The 19,893-nt window shown below is 40.3% G+C and overlaps 1 protein-coding gene across 4 annotated transcripts in view; it reads left to right on the top strand.

Moving 5' to 3' along the window:
• ITGB8 (integrin subunit beta 8) overlaps positions 1-19,893 on the top strand; it is a 95,983-nt gene that overhangs the window by 65,666 nt on the left and 10,424 nt on the right. For 2 of the 4 annotated variants that reach the window (XM_014581219.4, XM_075922239.2), the window contains 6 exons: positions 1,499-1,594; positions 1,686-1,775; positions 4,765-4,905; positions 6,214-6,348; positions 11,020-11,425; positions 17,748-17,973. In XM_014581219.4, the coding sequence (XP_014436705.1) occupies positions 1,499-1,594; positions 1,686-1,775; positions 4,765-4,905; positions 6,214-6,348; positions 11,020-11,425; positions 17,748-17,973 (1,094 nt within the window). Of the gene's footprint in view, positions 1-1,498; positions 1,595-1,685; positions 1,776-4,764; positions 4,906-6,213; positions 6,349-11,019; positions 11,426-14,906; positions 15,055-17,747; positions 17,974-19,893 lie in introns of those variants that run through there. The other 2 variants (XM_075922240.2, XM_006138342.5) reach the window with 2 other exon arrangements.

The raw sequence follows: 19,893 nt of genomic DNA, 5'->3' as shown, positions 1-19,893 counted from the left end.
CAAAAATTTTCCAGGGAAAATAGTTTCTTTTGAACCATAATTAATGTTTTTAAAAATTTCCCCCACTGAAAAAAATTCAGTTTTGATTCAGAACCGTTTTGATCCTTTCACAGTTGTTTTCCTTATTTTTTAGAATTCAGCCAAAAGTGAATTCTGCCAGATTCTCAAACTGCATTTCACCAGCCGTACTAAGCCTTGTCTATACAAAAGTATTTTGATATTGTAACTCTATAAAAAACACGTTGAATCCACTCACACAATTCCTCCTTTGGTGAATGGGATTTCAGTCTGCTGTTATGACTGCACTTGTTCTGAGTGAAGCTAAGCACTGTTGCACCCAGCATGTTATGCTGCTGTGCTAATATAAACAGGAGCTATTGCAGCTGAAATCATACAATTAGTCTTCCCATTTGTATCTCATAGTGATTCGAATAAATAACATCTCCACAATTTCTTCCTCCTACCCACATTGATACAGACCAATGGTGCTGCTTGGGTGGTCCTGTTTTATAAAGGAAGTTGTATTTCTTTCAGTTTTCTAATTTGTTTTTCTACAACAGTCTGTACTGTAGGAGTTTTGTAAAAATGCCACATGAGGTTATCAAGATAGCCTTTATTCAGAAGTTTGCTGAAATATATACAGAAAAGTCAATTCCCCTTGTCAATTTCCTTGCTGGGACTTACAAGTTTGATCTAGCCATTTTTTCTCTGCCTGAGTGGTGGGTCCCAGGATTGGTGCTCTCTTAGTCACAGGTGGGTGGGAGTGATGTGAATAGGAAGAAAGGGATGGGTTCTACAAAATCCTATTATTTTACTCCAATAATTATGGATAAGGTGCATCTTCCTGTGGTTGAATTATGAGCTTCCTTCCTTCCCTCCATGTGGCAAGTGAAAGCAACAGCTTACTAGCACTAGCACCTGCTCTTCTCTGCTTCCAGGGCCACCTCATTTGTCAATAACAGGCATATGCAGCCTGCTCTTATTGAAACACCAAAAAATGTCCCAACTTTTCATATATGTCCTTACCACTTTCATCATCTTTAGTAGCATGTTGTCCTTTGGTGAACAAGAGAATGTAGAAGCCTAGGAGCAAACAAAAGAAGGGAAACAATAAACAATCAAAAAGAGGGTGAAAAACAAGACAAGAGAGGGACAGTGGCAGGAGAAAACCGGCACAGAGCAATACAAGAGAGGTAAGGGGAAGGAAGTTTAATAGGTAACAGCCATGATACCAGGGCCTGGCATCAGTGGATCAGAGTCCATAAAGCAATACAAAGGAAGATAGTGTCTCTGTCAAAGGGTTGGGAATTATTGGCTCAAGTCCTAATTAGTTCCCTATGCTTTCCCATGCATCATGTGTGTTTAGCTTTATTTTTGTTAAGTATTCAAAGATTGGAATAATTCCCATGTATGTTTATTTCACTGCTCAGAGGCCACAGAAAATGATTAATATTAGTTTTGTCTACCTGCAGTATTTTATATTGATTATATTTTTCAGGAACATCCATCGCTTGGGCAACTTTCTGAAAAACTCATAGACAACAACATCAATGTTATCTTTGCAGTTCAAGGAAACCAGTTTCACTGGTATAAGGTGTGTTAAAAGTCATAATTGCTACTGATTGCTTTTTAAAAAGTGAAATATAAAGATTGTAATTGTGAATAAATGATTGCATTTTTCATAGGATCTTTTGCCTCTGTTGCCTGGTACTGTTGCAAGACAGATAGAATCACAAGCAGCTAATCTCAATGATTTGGTGGTAGAAGCCTATCAGGTATGTTTCTCATGAGGATTTTGTATAGTTTCTTTTCCTTATTTGTGCAGTTCTCTTACATGTAATAAACTACAGCCGAAAGCGAGGATTTTCAAAAGTACCTAGGGGAATTAGGTTCCCAAATACTATTGAAAGTCAATAGTGGTTGGGTTCCTGGATCCTTTGAAATTCCCAATCTGAGGTCCATAACTGAAGAACATTAAAGTGACCTAGCCATCTGATGGTTAGGATGGGTTCTCATTTTATTGGTGCCTTAATTGCTCCTAATTGTTCAAGGGGAACCTTTGCACTTGTGGGCACGCTACTTCTTAGGAAGTGTTTTCTGTGTCTCTGCCTTCCTTAACAGTTTTGTATCATTTCTGCCTTCTCTCATTTTTATTTTTTTGTTTTCTCTTTATTTCTTCCTCTTACTATTCTGTTCTCAATCTGTTCTCTCCTTTTTCTCTTATTTTTTACTTATTTTGTTTTCCACATGCGTACATTATTTTTTAGCTATTTTTCCCAATATCAATATTACATAAAGGCTCAGAAATATAATATAAAACAATATACATTGTATCTATGATATGACTGTATATTACAACATTTTTTAACTTCTAGCAGTTGAGAGTGTCTTACTGATGTCCACTTGTGATATAGTCTTAAAGTAGGTTTTGCCATAACAGGATAATTATGTTAAGATTGGATTTGCAAAAAGATATTAGAGCATTTGCCATCTTTCATGCCAGGATAAAGTTTTACAAACCATTATCTTTTTAGGTCTGAGGATTGTCAAGCATATCAAATAAATCAGTAAAGTATGTCAGTGCACATTTAACTTGCAATGATGTTAAAAGCAGGCATTATGCAATAGTGAATGCCAGACAAAGGCAGCGGTGGTTGAATTCATATAAATCAGTTTATTTCAGTGAATTTAATCTCTGTGTCATGCCGTCTCTCATAATGTTAAAATGCTTAGTTTTGAAAGTTGATCTCCAGAAAACTCCTAAGGTGTATGCTAAGCAGCATTTGGTTAAGGCAACTGTCCTCTTTAACATGCTGTAGTATCCGTGGATTATTACTTGTTAACAGTTTCTAATCAGTAATGTGGCACATTTGTGTTAGTCATTAAATATTCCATCCCAATTTCTAGAAGATGCTCCTGAACAGATATGCAATGATAGAAACTGAAAATTTCACAATGTAACGTTTTTATTTCAGAGACGGTTCTTTGGGACTTTCCTGCTTTATCCACCCACTCTCTCCTCTTGTACTGGTTTTTTTTTATTATTATTATTTTAATTATTTTTTAATCCTCATATTATGTGGATTTGGTACTTTCAGTTTTTAACATGGTCTTACCATGTGTGTTACACAATGTTTTGAATGACTTGAATGTTTTGTCTTCCTGAAAGCAAATATAATTATATAAGAAAATAAATGTATTGTGAATGTTAGATAATCGGCCTTTTGCACTTGTGTTCTAAGCAGGGAAATCTATTGACTTGTTTATGGAAAACACTAGCTGAAAATCCTTGGCTAAAATACCCTAGATGAGTCACTATTGTACAGATACTAGTTTTTAACAATCAGTTTTAATTAGGGATGTTAAAATTTACTTTAATCATCTAATTGACTAGTTGATGGAATTTCCATCAATTAGTTGATAAGTGGGGGGAGCCACAGAGGGGTTAGCTCCTGGCTCCAGGAGCTAACCTCACTGCAGCTCTGCCTTTTAAATGTATTAACAGCCAGCAGGCTCTTAATACATTTAAAAGGCTGAAGTAAAGTGGGGGGACCCCGCACGAGCTGAGACAGCTGATTCCAGCACCGGCTCCTGCTCCCCCCACTTGCTGCTTCTGATAGAGAAGTAAAGAGGGAAGCAACTACTGGACTATCTGATAAAATTATGCAACTACTCGACTGCTCGATTCGTCCCTTACATCCCCATTTTTAATAAATCTGTCATAAATCAAATAGAAGCAATATTTCCACTAAAATGAACAGGCAGACAATTTTTGATGATGTTTGGTATTTTGATTCATACAATAGTTGCACTGAAATACCCAATGAGGATTGGCTTGTTGCCTGCTTAATACCATCTGTCCTGAATAAATCAGTCAGTCTAATCCAGTATAGATTTTAGAATAACCTGAGACTTGAGAAACTTTTTCATAAGCAGATGCTAAATGTCAGAAGTGGAACTGTCGAGATAATTTGAAACTTTTCCTGCTAGATAACAAAAGATGCAGACTTGCTCTTTTATTTAAAGACTGCTGTTAAGACATTATTGTCACTACAATAACCAGTTTTTGTTGCACAGTCGTTACAATAGGTTTTTCAGTGGTCATATACATAGTCACAAAACTATTTAAAATAGAAGAAAACTTTAATATGGATACCCTAATATTCAAGTGCGTGCTTACATCTATTCTAATATAGGTGTGAGCATGTCACATGCACCGTCACCAGAAGTTTTTTCCCCTGGTGGTATTTTTCGGGTCAATTCTGGTGCCCATTGGAGTGGTATGGTATAAAGTCACAAGCCTAACTACCTCCTCAGTTCTTTTTTCCCTTCTATGATGGTTGCTTTAACCTTGTCATTCTCTTACTCTGCATGCAAATACTCCTTAATGTGAGTAAGTTCAATTAATCATTCATCAACAGATAGCTAAGATAGAGTACTTCTAAGCTCCTGTGTTCCCTGGGGCTGCAGACATGCTTTGGTCCCAAAGCTTCAAATGGTATGCAACATTCCACAAGCAAACCTTATGATGGCACCCCTTCATTGTCTTTAGGTTCCAATGCTTCGGACATGGAATGGGGAGCCCACTTGGGCCCCCCTCATGATGCCAGAAGAATTAACCCTACATATCAGTGTCAGGGAATTAAGAACAGCACGGATAGCCTGTCAGGCATTTTGTTACAACTTACATGGCAAATTCATGTCACAACCGTAACGTTTTACACAAACAAACAAAGGGAGGCTCACTTTTCTCCCTTATGCCAGGAAGCATTGAGGCTATGGGAAGCCTGGGAAGCCGCTTACCTACCAGGCACTCAGAACAGGCTGACAGACTTCCTGAGCAGATCTTTCGCCAATCATCACAAGTGGTCCATACGACCAGAGCAGAAGTGGTGGTTGTTCAAGGTAAGGAGGGTCAAGGCACACACAATCCTTATAGCACTGGCATGCCAACATTGTTTCATGATCTTGCTGGCTCTCTTGATAGAGACACTTGTCAGCCTTCTGGTGCTGCCTGACTTGATGCCTACACTAGATGGCTTGGAAGCTTCATGGCTGTGTGAGGCAGAAAAAGGCTGCTTAGCACTGGTGCAAGCCTTCCTTATGGGTATCAGAAAGCAGTCAACTAGAACAGCATATTTGGCTAAGTGAAAGACTTTTACCCTGTGGTCGCTGCGGAGAAAGACCCTTCCTTTGGAGGCCTGACTGCCCATTATACTGCTGTATTTGAAGAAGGAATTTCTTGTGGTATTGTCCATCAGGGTTCACTTAGCTGCAATCTTGGCTTTCCACACAGCCTTCCACACAGAGGTGAATGGCTGGTCTATATTTTCAAATCCAATCTATGCTTGATTCTGGAAGGGATTAGAGCATTTGTATCCACATGTGCACCTACCCCTGCCTCTTTGGTACTGTCAAGACTGACAGGGCCACAGTCAGAGCCAATGGCCCTCACCTCTGAACTGCCGTATACTGTTTTCTTCATACGCAAGGAGAGCCCTGCAAATCCACGGATATGTTTAGTATCCATTGGTATCCACATCTGTGGATGCAGATATCTGCAGCTCATTTTTGCAGCTATGGATGTGGATTTTGTATCTGCACAGGGCTCTGTAGACAAGGTCCAACTTCATCCACATCTGTCCTTCCTTCTGAAAGTGGTTTCATATCACACTAACCAGGACATTTTTCTACCCATCTTTTACCCAAGCCTCATGCTAATAGGCAAGAGCAGAGGCTAGATTCTCTGGAGGTTAGATGCCAACCTAATGGATTCCACTAGAGGAAAAACATCTGGTGATGTTGCGTACAACATGCACACACTTATACTGGAATGAACATGAGCAACACATGAGCATAAACTTTTGTGGGTAATCTTACATTCGTCTGATGAAGTGGGTTCTACTCATGAAAGCTTATGCCCTAATAAATCTGTTAGTCTGTACGGTGCCATAGGACTCTGCATTTTTTACAGATATGTTAGGTTTGTTACTGTTTTTATCTTTTTCTTTGGTAGCTAACTAATTTCATGCATATGGACTATAACTGAGTTTATATGGAAAACAAATGCTTAATTCATTCCTTTTATTCAGACAAACAAGATTTACACAATTCAGTTAAATCCATTCAGTCAAACATGCTCATGTTTTAAACATTAGCTCATATTATTATATGTTTAAATGCAATGTAATTAAAAATTCTTTTTTATTACAGAAACTAATCTCTGAAGTGAAAATTCAGGTGGATAACCAGATCCAAGATCTACACTTTAACATAACTGCAATCTGTCCTGATGGAAGTAAAAGAGCAGGCATGGAAGGATGTAAAAATGTGGCCTATAACGACGAAGTATGTTGAGTTTCTCAGTCTCAAAGGAAATTAGCCATTTATTTATTCTTTTATTAGATTTCAGTTTCATGGTATCTTCTAGGATGTTTTTAGAATTAAAAGTAGATTTCTATGTTCTTGGCCGTGAACTCTCTGCATTCTCCTTGGAGGTATTTCTCCTGAACTTTATTTGAAATCAAAAGCTAATGTTTCTTCTCACGCGTCTCATGGAGATAAAGCTCAAAGCATTGTTGTCAACCATAAATAATATTTATGAGGACTATTCCCCAGAGACCATTACTGAATGTGCTCATGTTCTATATGAAAGGTTTCTTCAGCTGAAAAGCCTTAAAGATATGTGAGTAGAGGGGAAGAGTCATTTAGAGGGAGACGGAAAAGTGCTTGGCCATGGCTTGGAGCTTTCCCTCCACCTCCTGTTTCTTTATTTAAAAAGTGTATCTTCTATATATGCCCAGAGATCCTGGTAATTGGTAAAATGTGTAAATCAGATTAAAGAGTCAATGCCCACCTGGAGCATTATCTCTAGTGATGTAATTAGTTCTATTTGGTCATGCATTTTTATCTTTAGCAAGGTAATTTATTTAGCTCATTAAGAAGAGGTTTGTGGGGTTTTTTTTGTTTTGTTTGTTTTTGGAGTACAAGATCAAGGAGTTCTATTCCTGTTACCAAGTGTATGTAGCTTAGATAATGTCACTTGTGTCTCTGTATGTATGCATACAGCCACAAATCAGTGGATTTGCTTTGTGAAATTTAGAAATTACACCATGGTTTATACTTGTGTGGATTTTGTTTGCATGACTAGTTCCAGATGGGTTTGCTAGTTTTTTCCTTTAAGCTCACACAATGTTCCCATCTACGCTTGCCATAGGCAGTATCATTGTTATTAGTTCTGTTGTCTAATGAACAGAAAAATAAATGTTTATCTGTTTCTCTTTAATTGAAAAAAAAGCCAATTAATTGTAAAAGAGAGCAAAAGTGGTCCTAAAAGCAAGCAGCAGCTGAAAATCAGCCCTCTTCAAGAGGTTAACTTCTTAACAGTAAATCTTCCTTTCAGTATTTGTTTACTTGGAGAATACTTTTCCTTAATTCTCACATTCCTTTCCTTGCACAACCCTCCTTTTTTCCCCTCCTACCAAAACACACAACTGTTCTGTGCTTTGGAAGATTCTGTGATCACTTCAGGATACAGGCAGCTCAGCTTGTCTTGACCAGTAAGGGTTGTCATAATGTTTAATAGTATTTATACTGTGCCCTAAAAGCATGTTACTACTTATAATGTAAACATGTAGCTCACAATTTTAGGATCATGCACCAAGAAAACACAGGAGACAGACAATATACTGTGTCCTGCTGCTTAGAAGCACAGCCTTTCTCACTCTTTTGTCCTAAGGATTGTGGTTATCTGGCTAATTGTGTAGTCAATACAATCTGTATCAACTACACGATTAGTTAATAAGAACCGCTCTGCAGAGCCACAGTGAGGGTAGTTCCAGGAGCCGGCTCAAGGCAGGACTGAGCAATCCGAGCTTGTGCCAGCTCCAGGAGCCACATGCACTGCAGCTCTGCATTTTAAACATAGCAAGAGCCACCAGGCACTTACTACATTTGAAGTGCAGTGGTGCAGCGTCCCAAACCAGCATGAGCTGGGTCTGCTTGGTCCTGGCTTGCACGGAGTCCGGCAGGCCCTGTTCACGGTGGCCAGGGGCTTCTGCTGGAACAGCCCCTGCACACAGCCAGCCCAAGCTGCCGCGAACAGGGGCTGCTTGGTGGCAGCAGCCCCTGTCCGTGGGGGGGCCCACCTTCCTGCTGGGACAGGGCCGGCCCACAATATTTTGGCACCGGAGTCGGGGAGCTCAATGACGCCCCCATGCCCACTCGCTTGTTCCAAAACTTTGAAAGGTCTCAATTCTGCCTTCTTCCTGTTCTGCTCCTCTCATGGCACTCCACCATCTCTGTGTCAAGTATCAGAGGGGTAGCCGTGTTAGTCTGAATCTGCAAAAGCGGCAAGGAGTCCTGTAGCACCTTCCAACACTGAAGTGTTGGAGCATAAGCTTTCGTGGGCAAAGACCCACTTTGTCAGATGCACTCCACCATCTCTGTGCAACTAGAGCAGAGAGAATACATATGCACTAGCAGCTGACACAATTTTCTACACTCTGGGTTGTAGTTGTGCCCTCCACAGTCTGGCACCTAAGGCAGCTGCCTCAGTTCGCCTTATTGCAAGGCCAGCCCTGCGCTTGGACCCCCTATGGATAGGGGTTGCTGTTGGAGCAGCCTCTGCCCACAGCAAGCCTTGGCCTGCAGCAGGCAGAGGTTGCTTTGCAGCAGTGTCCCCTACCCGCCCCGCCCCGCCCCCGCTGCCTCTGATAGAGGCAGCCGGGGAGGGCAGGATGGCCCCACGGAGACACTTCTGGGGAGAACCAGCTTTTAAGCTGACTCCCCCCATCACTGGCTCCTGTCCCCCTGCCCCTTGTTGCTTCTCAGAGAGGCAGTGGGGAAGGGGAGGAGCGAGTAGTCGATACCCCAGTTGACTACTTGCTAACATCCCTATGTTGTCCACGTACAAATCAGGTCTGAGGCTTTCTTCAGTCTGGTCCCAAGATAGCTGTAACTGCCAAACAAAGGCTGACTTTCTCCAGCTGGGGGTCAGAGAGGTGGGTGGAGAAGAAAAGGAGAAAGCAGTTTTACTTTCCCGTACTTATTCCAAACTTCTTGTGTAAATACAATAGTCAGTTTCTTATGTTTTCTGCATCTGGTCTTTAATTTAGAAATCTACAAATCTACTTAGTCTAGGGAACACTAAAATAAAACATTTCCTTCTTTTCTTTTAACACCCCTTCTTTCTGTTTATATTCTTGCTCTTATGAACACAGACAGATCAAATTATTCTCTTTCCAGTTAGCAGGCTAAGTAGATTTTCAGAAAAGGCTCCCATGCTTGGTTCCCTCCATAGGCAGTACCATAGAAATGAAAGTTTCAATAGTCAGTTGACCCAACCCCTGGGAAAGTATCTAGTGCCTACAAGGTTTCCAAAAGTCATGGATGCTAGTTAATCAGAGGTCTGCCATATCAGAGTGTATGGGCATCCATTGGCAGAAGTGCAAAAAGAAAAAAGGATGGCTCTGCAGAGGTAATTTGCAGCACCACTTCAGGAGGCCCCCGACTTGTGATTCGATTGGTTCCTGGGGAAGCACCGCAAGTCGGGGGCGTCGTTACTCAAACCTGCATTTATAATAGGTGCCGTGCGCCCTCGTAAATGCGGGCCTAGGATGTAAGTCGGGGGGCTTCGGCCCCTTCCACACTTACAAAAATGGTTGTATGTGCAGGGGGTCGGAACTCAGGTGGTCACAAGTCAGGGGCCTCCTGTACTGTACTTTCGCTTTCTGCAGGTCTATGTTCTGAGTCTATCTGTCCTTCTGCCCCCTGCTGGAAGCTGGATAACCATGAAAAGTTCCCATAGGCTTGCTGTATCACAGGATAAGAGTAAGATGTATCCTATGCTCAAGCTTAAGGCTGGTTCTTGTTATTTTTTTTACATTTGTATAAGATCCAGGAAATTGAAGAGAGTTTTTCCCATGTCTTACCACTAGAAAGTAGTAGAAGATTTCTTAGAGGAAGATCTTCATAATCCCTCTCCAGCTGGCTTTTTGTCTGGTGGAAGAAGGTTTGATGATTCACTGGTTTCTGTTAGCTGGCAGTGGGCACAAATTAGCAGCCAGAAAGATCTCATTATGTACAGTCTGTCCTCCTCTTTTAACTTATTTATAAGTCATGAAGGGAAGAACCCACCCATGCATTCATTAGGCTGTGAGCAACACTTAGTGCTAGGGATCACGGTGATATTTTGTATATTGGAAACTAAGTTTATATAATCTTCAAGTAGCAGTGTTGTGCCTGGCCTAACCCAGAGCATTCATGCAGAAGGCATAAAAGCCAGATCAGTTCTCCAAAGGATACATATATATGGTATCATTCAGATTGCATAGTGAACCTTCAGATATGTAATATTTTAACTTTTTTTATTTGGTAGGCTAGTGTTGATGAAATGCCAAAAAGTATAAGTCATGTTACAGGCTTAACCATGCAACAGGCATGTATATGCTGTTCAAATACTTTTATTTATGTCTTCAAGTGTCACAAAGTTTGCCAACACATCAACTCACTGATAATAGGCAACTCTGAAAGGTTGATAAATTTATATTGGCATAAATTGTAAACTCTTAGTGGCAGGGATGTGTCTATTTGGTGCCTTGCTCTTCAGAGTCCCGATTATGATCGAGGCTCCTGGAGCTCTCATAATATAAATCATAACAAGAGAAGGAAATTTCTAACACCAGTGTCAGAAGTTAGAAATGGAACAGCTGCCTTTGCTAATTCTATATTCCTTTGTTTAAATCTGCATTCTGCAGATAATGTATCATGCCCGTTCCACATGAAAGGCAGCTTGTTGATCATCCTGTATGATTGAATTTCATAATACTTGTTACTTTTGTCATTACACAAATATTATGCATTCATAAGTAGTTACTGTGTCTTCAGTCTTATTGCTTGGTAAGTATTGTAAGTGGTAGGATTTCTTTGATTTTTGATGGAATGTTGAAACCATTTCCAGGAAACAATTACTACCTTATAAATGCAGGGATTTTTTTTGTTTGTTTGTTTTGGTCTTAGGTGCTTTTTAATGTGTCAGTTGCAATGAAAGGATGTGGTACAAGTGGAAGAAGAAAATATGTGGTAATCAAACCTATTGGTTTCAATGAAACCACTATAATTAATATACACAAAAACTGTGCCTGTCATTGTGAGGACAGTACAAAGCACAGCAGAATATGTGCCGATGAAACTTTTCTCGATGATGAAAGCACCCATTGTGAAGACACTAACTGTAGTTCCAGTGAAGATATGTTTTCTTCTGAGAGATGTAAATTACACCCAGACCAGCCCATCTGCAGTGGTCAAGGTGACTGCATAGGTGGAAAATGCCTCTGTCACAGAACCAAACTGGGCAAAGTATATGGCAGATACTGTGAAATGGATGACTTTTCTTGCCCATATTACCATGGAAACCTGTGTGCTGGTAAGCTACAGAACTTAAGTATGTTTTTGCTCAGTCATGTGTTTATATACAGTATGAAGTCGAACAATAAAGAATATGATTGTCAAACACTGACTGACGTCCTCTGTTAACTACAGCTGACTCAAAATTTTCTACACTTTTGAGATTGTCTGAAGCAAAACCCTGGACCTATTCAATCTCCAAATTTAAAATATCAAGACTAAATTCTCTTATTTTTCTAGAGATGATAATCCTTTTGTCATGGATATTTCTATAAAAAAAGAGAAGCCACTTCTACATTTGAGTCTCTGTGAACACAATCAACTTTGGGAAATATCTTTCTGCATCTGATTTTGTCTCTCAGGCTCATCTCTGGTTACATTATGGCATGGATTCAGAAGATGCAATAGCATAGCATACTATAATTATAGACCTTAGGTTGATCTTCAGTTTTGTATACTAGAAAGTATACTAACATAGCCCAAAACACCTAAGTCAGAAACAGGACTATATGAGAAGTATGAAAACAAATGAGCTGTTCATTTGGTACCTGAGACCTTCATTCCATTCTTTGGGTGAAATCTTGTGCACAACCAAAGGTACAAATGAAAATTGTTGCCTGAGGTAGCAGTGTGACATGAATGTCAAAAGACTATTACAACAGGAGCAAAGAGGCAGACTGTGCCCTGTACCATTGTTATTTGCCAGCCAATTTTTTTTTCCTCAATGGAAGTAACATTTAAATATTTATTTTAAAATAATTTATTCTGTAATTTTTTTAATCCGTGCTGTTCAACAAAATGCATCCATGTATTTAATTTCACTTCTCCATATAGTGCCCAACCTGTGCACTGAGGGTCAAACTTAAGTCACAGGTACAGTGGTGTAAATTTAGATCAACTCCTGACTTCTGTATTATTATTCCAGTTTAGCATTACAGTAACTGTTGCTGTGGCTGAGTAGGCTGCCCATTCTGAAGCCCTTCTCCAGTCCCTTCAGAGTGTACCCCTTTCAGGTATCAGGCATCCACTTCTTTCGGGGATGAGATGTTACAGTCCAACCACTCTCCAGCTGGGTTTCTGTGTCACTTCCCTGGTTTCCAGCCATGTTATTTAGCACGTACAGTGAGCTTGGCACCAGCAAGATTTTTTTCTCTGAGCACATTGCAGAGAAACTAAATTATTTCTTTGCTTCAGTCTTCATGGCTGAGGACGTTGGGGAGATTCCCGAATCTGCACCGTCCTTTGTGGGTGATGAATCGGAGGAACTGTCCCGGATTGAAGTGTCATTAGAGGAGGTTTTGGAACAAATAGAAAAAGTTAATGTTAACAAATCTCCAGGACCGGATGGCATTCATCCAAGGGTTCTAAAAGAACTCAAATGGGAAATTGCTGAGCTATTATCTGTGGTTTGTAACTTATCCTTTAAATTGGCTTCCGTACCTAATGACTGGAAGGTAGCCAACGTGACACCAATATTTAAAAAGGGCTCTAGAGGCGATCCTGGCAATTACAGACCGGTAAGTCTAACTTCAGTACCATGCAAATTAGTCAAAACAATAGTGAAGAATAAAATTGTGAAGCATGAAGAAGAACATAATTTGTTGGACAAAAGTCAACATGGTTTCTGTAAAGGGAAATCCTGTCTTACTAATCTATTAGGGTATGTCTACACTACCACCCTAGTTCAAACTAGGGTGGTAATGTAGGCAACCGGAGTTGCAAATGAAGCCCGGGATTTGAATTTCCCGGGCTTCATTTGCATAAAGCTGGGCGCCGCCATTTTTAAATGTCCGCTAGTGCGGACTCCGTGCCGCGCGGCTACACGCAGCACAGACTAGGTAGTTCGGACTAGGCTTCCTAGTCCGAACTACCATTACTTCTCGTAACGGAAGCCTAGTCCGAACTACCTAGTCCGTGCTGCGTGTAACTGCACGGCACGGAGTCCGCACTAGCGGACATTTAAAAAAGTTCGAACTAGGATGGTAGTGTAGACATACCCTCCGAGTTCTTTGAAGGGGTTAACAAACATGCAGACAAGGGGGATCCAGTAGATATAGTATACTTGGATTTTCAGAAAGCCTTTGACAAGGTCCCTCACCAAAGGCTCTTGTGTAAATTACATGGCCATGGGATAAGAGGGAAGGTCCTTTCTTGGATTGAGAACTGGTTAAAAGACAGGAAACAAAGGGTAGGAATAAATGGTAAATTTTCAGATTAGAGAGGGGTAACTAGTGGTGTTGCCCAAGGGTCAGTCCTGGGATCAATCCTTTCCAACTTATTCATAAATGATCTGGAGAAAGGGGTAAGCAGTGAGGTAGTAAAGTTTGCAGATGATACCAAATTGTTTAGGATAGTCAAGACAGAAGCAGACTGTGAGGGACTCCAAGAAGATCTCACCAAACTGAGTGATTGGGCAACAAAATGGCAAATGAAATTTACTGTGGATAAGTGTAAAGTAATGCACATTGGGAAAAATAACCCCAACTATACGTACAGTATGATGGGGGCTAATTTGTCTACGACAAATCAGGAACGAGATCTTGGAGTTATCGTGGACAGATCTCTGAAAACTTCCACGCAGTGTGCAGTAGAGGTCAAAAAGGCAAATAGGATGCTAGGAATTATTAGGAAAGGGATAGAAAATAAGACACAGACTATCTTACTGCCCCTGTATAAAACTATGGTACGCCCACATCTTGAATACTGTGTTCAGATGTGGTCTCCTCACCTCAAAAAAGATATTTTGGCCTTAGAAAGGATTCAGAAAAGGGCAACAAAAATGATTAGGGGTTTGGAACGGGTCCCATATGAGGAGAGGTTAAAGCGACTGGCACTTTTCAGTTTAGAAAAGAGGAGACTGAGGGGGGATATGATAGAGGTCTATAAAATCATGAGTAGTGTGGAGAGGGCCGATAAAGAAAAGTTATTTATTAGTTTCCTAAATAGAAGAACTAGAGGACACCAAATGAAATTAATGGGGAGCAGGTTTAAAACTAATAAAAGAAAGTTCTTCTTCACACAGCGTGTAGTCAACCTGTGGAACTCCTTGCCAGAGGAGGCTGTGAAGGCTAGGACTATAATAGAGTTTAAAGAGAAGCTAGATAATTTCATGGAGGTTAGGTCCATAAAAGGCTATTAGCCAGGGGATAAAATGGTGTCCTTGGCCTCTGTTTGTCAGAGGCTGGAGAGAGATGGCAGGAGACAAATTGCTTGATCATTGTCTTCAGTCCACCCTCTCTGGGGCACCTGGTGCTGGCCACTGTCGGCAGACAGGATACTGGGCTAGAAGGACCTTTGGTCTGACCCATTCCGGCCGTTCTTATGTTCTTATGTTCACATGTGACAGCATACATTTGCACTGATATAGGAACAGTTTTTTCATCCTAAATTGTTTTTTATTTTGTCCAAAAGATGCACAGTGCTTAGACAAGTAGATTTAAAATAACAGGCCTACACACAAGTTCCCTTTACTAAGCTTAACATTTCTGTTCACTGCTCAGGTTGGTCTGGCTTGTTTCCCATCTCTGAGTTGGGGGAACCAGTTTATGCTGCCTACAGTATTCTTCATCAGAGACCTCATAGTATATTAGCTTTTTCCTGACACACCTGGGCCACCCAGCGGACTCCCTACTTCCAAAAAAACAACCGGTATTTTTCTGCCACCTTTTTAATCTTTCATGGTCTTTTTAGGTCTCCTTTGGTCTGTTGCTTAGTCCTGGGAAGAGTAAAACATTCTAACATGGATGGAGCCAGCCAGATAACTTCTCCTGCTAGCTTGAGGGCCCATCCAGTATATTAATTCCATGGAAAAAAATCAAGATACCTGAGAGTATACCTTCATAGTTTTACTGTAACAGCCTCTTTACAACCTCCTTTGGTATAGCTGTGTGTATTCACTTAGGCACAATACAGGCACAAAACAGAATAGGGAAACAATTAAATATATCCATAAAAAAACATTTTCCCAGTTCATCACAGTAACCATGGAAATAACTTTGCTCAAATAAAATGGAAATAACACTATGATCATTTAAATATGTACTGTAATGTAATGCATGAGAGAAGGCAGTTAAGTTTTACTTTATTTTTCCTGATTTTGAATGCATAGATTTGCCACTTCACTGTTATCTTAACACATGCTTTATATATTTATAACTCCTGCTCCGAAAATGCAAAGTTGAAATGCATCTTTAATCACATTTCCGGGGTGGAGGGAGAAGAAGGATCTAACACTATCAGTGAAACTATAAAAGTGTTTTACAAAGTGTAAAACACACGCCTGTGCACATTTGTAGCTACCTCAGGCCCTTGCAGTTTCACAGCGGAAAACTTCACAAGAGGTAATGGCTTCTGTATAGCCCTTGACTCTTTCAGAAAGTATGCTTAAATTCCCATTAAATGAAATAGATCTTATTACATTTTGTTGTTGTTGTTGCTGTAGTTCTAAATTAGATACAGCCCTCTTTCATAGGAGATGGTTGTTATAGTCCTGTTTTAAAAACAAAAACAAACTGCCATTCATAAATAATGTTTTTCAAACCTTTAAAGTTTGGCCAAATCATACTATTTTTCATTAAAGCACTTACATGATTTTTTCATCCCTAAAGACTATCTCCTTTCAAGATGTACACTTTTTAACCCTATCTGCTTTAATGTAAGATCTGTTTAGAAAATTACAGAATAACATTTTATGAGAGCAGTGTAACTGCTCATGTTTTGATTTAAAAAAACCAGTATGTATATATCATGCAAATTTCAGCCTGTAAGGTGAAAGTTTCCGTAAGTTATGAGCAAAATATGTGCTTAGGTTTGATTTAGACTTTCCTTTCTAACTTAGAGCTTTAGCAGTAATGATGTAGATGTATTTTTACTACCTGTTTAGTTTATTAATAGTGGCTTAGTCTTGGTTAGCTAGTCAGAAACTTAATATTGCAATAAAACTTAAAACTATATCCAAAACTGTAAAACATTAAAATACATATTAAAAGAGACATAAACAATTAATTTGTAAATGATCACCATACCACTTTCATTTTCATTATTTTAGCAGCTGACTATGGAAGCGTAAGACTGAAAGGGAACTCGAGAGGTAATCTAGTACCATCCTCTACATCGTGCAATGTCTCAGATCACAGATGCAGTGACAGTTCCTAACAAATATTGTATTATCAGAGGCTACAGCTACTCTGTAGCCTTCTTCCGTAAAAAAGCTGTGCTTCATTTGCATAATTAATTGGAAGTTGCTTTTGCACAAGAGGCTTTTGTGCAAAAAGGAGCTGTGTAGACGGCTCCTTTTTGCGCAAAAACCCCCTCTTGCGCAAGAGCTGTTCATCCTAAAAAAATGAGGAAGATGCCGTCTTTTTGCACAAAAGCCTCTTGCACAAAGCGGCTGCTAATTAACTATGCAAATGAAGTGTGGTGATATCCACACTTTGCTTCATTTGCATAAGCTTTTCCAGAAGAAGGCAACAGTGTAGCCATAGCCTGAGTGATCATAGAAAAAGACATCTGAGACAAAAACACAGAAAGACATTTTGACCTCAAGTGGCAACACGACCTAATAATTAATGGGGTAGATCCTGAGCTGCATGGCAGAGACAATTAATGTTTCACCATGTCAGTGAATCAGTCTTCTAAGTAAGCCATCTGCATGGATTGGAAAGAGAACACTGAAAAGGCCCTTCTTAGTGAGTTCTTAAGTAAACTTTCTAAATATCAGGCATAAAAATAAGGCTTTTTTAATAAGGGAAAACCAAGGTGAAATAGAAACAACTGCTGTATCCAGTTGCTTATAGACATCCTCTGTTCTCAAAGGCTACGTCTACACTATGAGTTTTCTCAGCAAAAAATATGCTAATGAGGGACTCATTTGCATACTTTCTGCCAATCCATTTTTGTGCTGGGGTTTTTGCGCAATAACAAGCAGTGTGGACGTTTTCTTTTTGCACAAAACCCCCTTTTTCTGCAAGATCGGTAAGCCTCCTTTTTGGGTCATAAGGATCTTGCAGAAAAAGGGGGTTTTGCGCAAAAAGAAAACACCCACACTGCTTGTTTTTGCGCAAACCCCCCAGCAGATCGGCAGAAAATATGCAAATGAGATAGTGACTCATGCAAATGAGTCCCTCATTAGCATATTTTTACCAAGAAACTCGTAGTGTAGACAAAGCCAAATTAATTAGGGATTTCACACTTCTAAATTTAAATCTAATTATTTCTGACTCAGGAAGCTGGAGAATGTGAAGAATTTTGAATATGTTCTGGCCAAGATGTGACCTGCACTTACTAAGGCAGGTGAGGGTTTAACTCAATGCTTATATACTGAGGCCTATCTGTTGTTGTAGGCAATGGTGAATGTGAAACTGGGAAATGCAGATGCTTCCGCGGCTGGGAAGGTGACCGCTGCCAGTGTTCATCATTGTCAGCAAAACACTGCATGAATTCCAAAGGCCAGATTTGCAGTGGAAGAGGAGCATGTGTATGTGGAAAATGCGAGTGCACTGATCCAAGAAGTTTTGGCCGTTTGTGTGAATATTGCCCTTCTTGTAACAATGTCTGTGATGATAACAGGTATGTTTCTAATGCTACATTTCCATTTTTAATTTTAATATTCCCACTCAGATTCTGTATGCATTAGAATTTTACTATCAGTGTAATCTTACAGAAGCATGAAGCATTGAGTCTCGACTTGAGGCTTGGACTATGCAGTTCATTTGTGCCTGAGTTATTCATACTGACTAGAGATGTAAAAGATTAGCCAGTTAACCTGTTAACCGGAAAGCTTCACACTTAATGGTTGAGGCTTACTGGTTTCAGTAATGAGTAGGGGCTGGAGAAGATTCCCATCTGCCACGGGAAGGGGACTGCTCCAGCCCTGTGGAGCCCGCCGGAGCAGCATCTGTCTGTGGTGGGCCCAGCTGTCACACCAACCACTGCAGGTTATGTGCTGGCTCTCTGGAAGCTGCAAATCCTGCAGTGAAGCCTCTCTGGTCCTGCTGCCAGGGAGGATTCGTTGTGGGCTTCTATGAACCCTACGAGTATGTAATGGCTATTTTTAGTGGTTACACAGTTACTTTTTTAACTGCATTTTTACATCCCTGAGGCTGACAAGCCTAGATTCACATGCAATACATTGAAACTTACTTCAGGTTAAAAAATAGTGTCCTAGTAATCGTAGTTGAGATGATTGTTGTATAACATCATATATTTCTTTATAAATACAGGATGATCATAGCAACATATTTTCTCATTGCATTATTACTAAACTGGAATAATTTAGAGAAGGTCTGAAAATGGTATCTGCTACATAGATCATTAACCCTTTAACAGAAAGGTTACAACATAAAAAATAACCTTCCTGCCAGTGAAAACGTAGCTATTCGTAAGTGATAGTTTCCCCAATTATCACCGCTAATATCATTAGCCCACAGACATTCACCTTCCCCCCTCCCCCCCACCTTCTGTTCTGAAATTTGATTTGTCCTTTTCATATGTGTTCATTTTTTTAAATTGTATCCTTTGGTATATATGGTTGTGACTATTTTCTTCCACTATTTGATCTGAGGAAGTGGGTCTGGCCCACGAAAGCTCATCATCTAATAAACCATCTTGTTAGTCTTTAAAGTGCTACATTGTCCTGCATTTTGCTTAAGGGAACACAGTTATTTTGGGGAAATAGTAATAAAGGAGGTTAGGGTATTCATTATTTTTGGTTCTAAATGCATAATCTACAGGGATGTGCAGCTTTGAGTTTTAAAGGCAGATATTAGGGTGACTAGTTCTGTTCCCATGTGCAAAGAGGCAGAACAGAATCAATCCTAATGCCATGTTTACCCTTGAAGAGAGACTAGTCACAGTCCCTGTCCTTGTGCTTCCTCCCAAAGAGGACAAGGAAAAATGAGCCTGGAGAAAAAGGGCTAGTGTGCAGTCAAAATGTTACAGTAATACAGCTGCACTGCTGTATCTGCACTGCTGTAGCACTTCAGGGTAAACCATCAGCAGGCAAATCCAGGCATGATCTGGTTCACCAGGTTTAGTCATTGGTGGGCCACGACCACTACATTTACCTGTGCCTCCATAGGCATGAGCAATTGCAGCTCCCATTGGCCGTGGATCGCTGTTCCCAGCCAATGGGAGCTTCAGGAAGCAGTGTCCTGATCCGTGCCACTTCCCACAGTTCCCATTGACGAGGAACAGCAAACAGGGCCAACGGGAGCTGCAAGCACCCATACCTGCTGATGCTCAGATAAATATAGAGGCAGCAGGCTTCCAGGAACTAACCCTGACAAACTGCCACCATCTTATTGCCCACCCCTGGTGTAACACTACACTGATAAGAGACATTCTTCCATCTACCCTGAGAAATTGTAGCTAGGTCAACAGAAGAATTCTTCTGTCAGCCTACTACAGTCTGTGCAGAGACTTAGGGCAACTAAACTACTCGATTCAGGGGTGCAGAGTTTTTACATTCCTGAGTGACATAGCTATGCC

Source organism: Pelodiscus sinensis, chromosome 2 (genome assembly GCF_052426305.1).
Source record: "Pelodiscus sinensis isolate ZL-2025 chromosome 2, ASM5242630v1, whole genome shotgun sequence".
In the NCBI taxonomy this organism is placed as follows: Eukaryota; Metazoa; Chordata; order Testudines; family Trionychidae; genus Pelodiscus; species Pelodiscus sinensis.
Note: the sequence above shows the minus strand (reverse complement) of the source record. Positions and strands in the feature narration are given on the sequence as shown.